The sequence below is a fragment of the Prunus dulcis genome, chromosome 7 (genome assembly GCF_902201215.1).
Source record: "Prunus dulcis chromosome 7, ALMONDv2, whole genome shotgun sequence".
NCBI classification, from domain to species: domain Eukaryota; kingdom Viridiplantae; phylum Streptophyta; class Magnoliopsida; order Rosales; family Rosaceae; genus Prunus; species Prunus dulcis.
Genome location: NC_047656.1, coordinates 781,657 through 786,927, shown reverse-complemented (window position 1 = coordinate 786,927; position 5,271 = coordinate 781,657). Strand labels below are relative to the sequence as shown.

The 5,271-nt window shown below is 39.7% G+C and overlaps 1 protein-coding gene across 1 annotated transcript; it reads left to right on the top strand.

Moving 5' to 3' along the window:
• The first annotated feature begins 2,713 nt into the window (after positions 1-2,713).
• LOC117635774 (40S ribosomal protein S25) lies at positions 2,714-3,399 on the top strand. Its single transcript, XM_034370135.1, has 2 exons — positions 2,714-2,815; positions 2,897-3,399. Exons 1-2 carry the CDS (start codon positions 2,813-2,815, stop codon positions 3,218-3,220), a joined length of 327 nt encoding a protein of 108 aa, XP_034226026.1. The 5' UTR covers positions 2,714-2,812; the 3' UTR covers positions 3,221-3,399.
• The last annotated feature ends 1,872 nt before the right edge of the window (positions 3,400-5,271 follow it).

Below are 5,271 nucleotides of genomic sequence, written 5' to 3'. Positions count from 1 at the left end.
TCCACTGCCAGCAACAAACGCGTCCACAAGCTGAGACCACAGGGAGTAGGTGATGCCATTAAGCTTGACATCAAAAGGTATGGCATCAGGTTAAGATGGAAGATTGACTGGTAAAGTCAATGGAGATGGTGTACACGTATTTCGGGACGCACCGCTAACCACAGATTCGTCACTCATGATAACTGTAGGTGAGAGAGAGGAGAAAAATAGGACTGCAAAAAAGGAAACATCGGGATCGGAGCAACACTGGAGTGGGCAGTAGGGTCGGCGCTGCACTATGGTAGCAATGTTGTAGAGGTGTGTTTGGGTAGGCGCTGCACTATGGCTGTAGCGATGTGGCAGTCGTCGGGTTGTGAGAGAGCTCTGATACAAACTTAAAATATGCGTACTAGGGTAGAATAATTTGGAGTGATTTATTCTTCTCTCTAGGAGGGTATTTATATGTGTACAAGTATACAATGAAAAGGAAAGTAATTACAATCCCATCTAATATGGGAATCCTATAATTATACATGATTCATGCCAACAATGACAAACTGATAGTTCTGGCCCACGACGATCTGGTGTCTCCACAGACAACTCTCTCAACAGCCAACTTCTTGTGGGATCATATGTTGTACTTGGACATCTCGAAGTCTGCCATCAACTTGAGACTAGGGTCGCTGATGTTCTCTTTGGCTATGGGCTTCCAACAGCCAGCAAGAGGCAGCGGTGGATTAGCAACCGCCACCAGCATCAGAGGAAGGAGAAGGCCAATCATTGCTAGGAGGAGCCACTGAGGGCACATCTTCAATAAGTCCATGGGGAAAAGCTAAATTTACTAATTTTACAGTCGAGCAATGGACAAGTTACATTGGTCCAATCTGTTATATATATTGGTGGATGGACAAAATCGGTTACATAAATTTATGGCATAATTTGGAGATGAACTCAGAAATTTGAGGTCCAAAAATTGTGGAAATTCGATGCATAAATTTTATGAATTACGGTGTGGATTCAAATGAAAAAATAAAATAAAATAAAATGGTTAAACCATCCTTTTCACTTCCCAGTCCCTTTTTAAGGCAATTTACCATACTCTAGTAAATTTAGGCCTAGTCCTCACTACCAAAGCATTCATTGTACATTGTAGAGGGGAAGTCTTTTGACAAATTGATTAAGGGCTCGTTTGGGAGTGACTTTAGATAGGTCATAATCACTTTTGCTCATATGCTTCTTCATATAATCACTTTTAGTAATTTTAAGTGATTCTAAGGAAAAGCCTCTCATGTGATTTTTCATAATCACTTAATCAATTAAAATGATTATTTGGAAAAGTGATTCTCCATAAAAGTGATTATTGACCTCTCCAGAATTACTTCCAAATGAGCCCTAACATTATATTGAAATAACAAATATGATTTGCAATGGTGAGATAGTAACTAAAATTTTACAACAATAAATAAATAAGCAGCTTATTAAAGAGACCACATTTATGTGCGAACATCACATATTATGAATATTAGCCCCTTGGATTACATATTATGACACACGCATGTATGTGCCGATTGGATTTTTTTTGTTCTTACTAATTTTTTTAGGGGTAATTACATTTTTTATCACTGGTGTTATGGTCAAATTTAAATTTGGTTACCTAAATTTCAATTTTTCCTATTTTGGTTAATGGGTTAGCGTCCTCAGCAAATGAAGTGCAATTGACCTATGTCGTCAGTTAAGACACGCGTGGTTCATGCATGCAGGGGCAAAATTGAAACTCCACCGTTTAAACAATTATTAAAATTTTAAAAAATAAATAAAGAACAATTAAATGGCCTAGGTTTGTTCGAACCCAAAACCCCTCTCTCTCTTCCCTTTCTGTCTCTTCCCTCTTTCTCTGTCTTCGATTTAAAAGGGGTTTGTTTGAACCCAAAACCCACACCCACCTACACTCCCCACCACTTATCCTTGATTTTTTGCCGGAACCGCCAATTGATCGGACTTGCCCATCCTAACCGTAATCCATTCTCCTCCGAATTCACACACCCACTCAACATCACCACATATTTAAATATCTAATTCCAGAGCTTTTCCTTGATGGGTTTGTGAAAATTTTCAATTTTGCTTCCTGGGTTTTGTTGAATCATCATATTGCTTCATGGGTTCAAATGGAATTTATGGGTTTGACATTGCTTGAAAAACACAGAGGAGTTTCATCGTATTACTTCATGGGTTTTTAGTATCAAACCATACCGTTTGACTTTTTTTTGGTCAGAACCAAACTAAATTAGTAACTATGGTTTGATTGACCAATTTCATTGGTTCAGCCGGATTGATGCCCACCCCTATCCAAAACTAACAACACATCAACTATAGAATTAGCTTAATGAACGACATGCTAAAGCTTCATATATGCTCAATGTCCCTCCAATTAAGCTTGAGGCCCTAGAAATCACGACCAAGCCACAAGCATGTGAGATGTGAGCAGAATCAAAAGAGCCCTAGAATAATTGGATTTACGATTTTGATAATTATTCAATTGCATATATTTTACAATGGGATTTTTTTATTTATTGTCTGACCCAAAAAAAAAAAAATTGCATTTTATTGGAGTTATGGGCCTAAATATCTGGATCTTTCAGAAATGGGCCAGTTAAACAAATTAGGTAGCCGAAACGACGTCGTTACTATGTAACCCGAGGAAACCCTAAGTCAATAAATCTCTACCCCTCACATATCTTCCTCGTTCACTCGCACTGCCTCCAGCCGCCAACCCTCCTGTCTCTCTCTCTCTCTCCCTCGCTCCTCTCTTTTTGAGTCGCTGTAATCCGATCTAATGGTACGTACAATATTTGCTTCCAGATTGATCGCCATCTATTTGTGTAAATGTTTGTTACCAATCTAGAGTTTTTAATTTCAGGCACCGAAGAAGGATAAGGCACCGCCGCCGTCTTCGAAGCCGGCGAAGTCAGGAGGAGGCAAGCAGAAGAAGAAGAAGTGGAGCAAAGGAAAGCAAAAGGAGAAGGTCAACAACATGGTGCTCTTCGACCAGGGCACGTACGACAAGCTCATCGCTGAGGCCCCCAAGTATAAGCTCATCACACCCTCCATTCTCTCCGACCGTCTCAGGATCAATGGATCGCTGGCGAGGAAGGCCATAAGGGACTTGATGGCCAGAGGGGCGATTAGGATGGTTTCTGCTCATGCCAGCCAGCAGATTTACACCAGGGCCACCAACACTTAGGTCTTCTTGTTTTCTGTGTTTAAATGTCGTTTTGATGGTTATTATGTCGTTTTAGACTATTTAGCATCCTCTTTTGGATTTACAATGCTACGGAAACCTAGAGATTTTCTCGGCTTTGTTTTTATGCGATGAAATTACTTTCTGCTTAGATATGTGCATCAATCATTGCTTGGTTCTTATTTGTTGGATTTGTTTTTTACTTGGACATCGTTTAATCACTGGACTGATGATGAATTGTCTGCATTTTCGGGGCAGTCCAGTTTTACAGATAATGCTACACATCCTAGAGGTCTTGGGCATCTTTCGTTAGTGGGCTTAACCCATAATTGCAATGTTCTTCGCGACAATTGTTGTGATTTTGAGTTATATTTGTTGTGTTGTAGTGTTTAGGGTTTGAGGCTTGAAATAACATTGCTTTTGTTTTGAGTGACAATTGGATGTCAGCACAATTGTCATTTCTGTAACGAGTGACAATCCTCCCATATGCATTGACATTGTAGTGAATCTTCTAGGCTCAGTTTTTTTGCAGATGCTTTTGTTTTTCTGTGCCAGAGTGTCTTTGCTGGGCGTCTTGCTTATGCTGGATGCTCTGCCTAGGAAGTCCTATAAGTTGAAATTTTGAATGTAGACGGTAGTAGAAGAGCGTAGAGTGGTGCTTAAAATACAAGTGGGGCTCATAAGGAATTGGATTGGCAAAGAGAGGAACACTAGTGTTAGGGCTAGTTTGGTATTACTGTGCTTTTAAAAAAAAAAACTGCTTCAGTTGTGTTGCGAAAATAAAAACTGCTGAGTGTTTGGTAATCTATATTTGTAAAAGTGCACTGAATATAAAAGCCAGTGTCATGGTGTTTGGTAAAACTTTTTGTAGAAGTGCTGTGATTGTGTATAATTACCGTAAGGGTATAACAAAAAATATTATATATTTATGTTAATTTTTTCAAAAGTTAAGAAATTTCAATACATTTTTTTTCCCTCCCTTTTCTCTCGACCAATCTTCTCCTTTCTTTTTCTTGTTGGACAGAGACCGTTCTCCCTTCTTCTTCGCCTCCCTTCTCTGCAAGTCCTTTATTTTTTTGGTCGAACTCTGCAAGTCCTTTTTTATCTTAGTTTTTGGTCAAAAGTGTAAGCTTTTCCATCTCACACCTTTCTCTCTTTCTCTCCATCCCTCCATCTCTTAAATTGCATCGAGATCTGGGGACTTGGGATGTCCGCGGCCTTGAGTTGGCATTTGGGTTCAGCGATGAGGCTTGGGAGGTCGATGATACATCCACACCTCTCTCTCTTAGCTATATGGATGTGAATAGTGGGATTGTAATATTGGGTTGTGTTTTGGTGTGGAAGGAAGTTGGGGGTTTGGTTTTCTTTTGTGGAGATACTTGGTGGGGAATATGGGTGTTGGATTTTTTGTGGTTGTGGAGATGACAGTGTGAAGCTAGGGTTGGGGGTATTTTGGTTGGAGCGCAAGAAGATCTTCTGGGTCTGTAAAATAGGGAGCTGGGTTTGTGGGGTTTTGGGTTGAGATGGTAGCTTTGAGGGAGTGAGGAAGGCGAACAAGTTGCAGAGAGAGGATGAGGAGAGCAAGTTGCAGAGAGAGAACAACTCTAGAAAATCCACGAGGAACGACACTTGGGAGGCTCGAACTCGCGATGACGAGGATAGAGCATGTAATTATTTGAAACAAATAAGAGCAACATGGGCAATTTGAAAATTTCATTAAATTCCTCAGCATGCTTCTCTGTGCATCAGATTTTAGAAGCAGGTTGCAAGCTGCTTCGTGTTTTCGGCTGTGGATGACAGCAGATTTTAAAATAAGCGGCTTGGATTGGTTTTACCAAACGCTCAAATCTCCAAAACTTCTTTTCAAAGCTGCTTATTTTTTAAGCACAGTAACCCCAAACCAAGTCTTAGTGTTCATTTGGCATTGCTTATTTTGGGTGATAAGTGATTTTAAAAAAAATTTGGGAAGTCTATCTCGTTTGGTAAACTACGAGAAAATAATTTATTGTTAAAAATTGCTGTGAAAGAAAGCTATAAGGGAAAATAGCTAATGA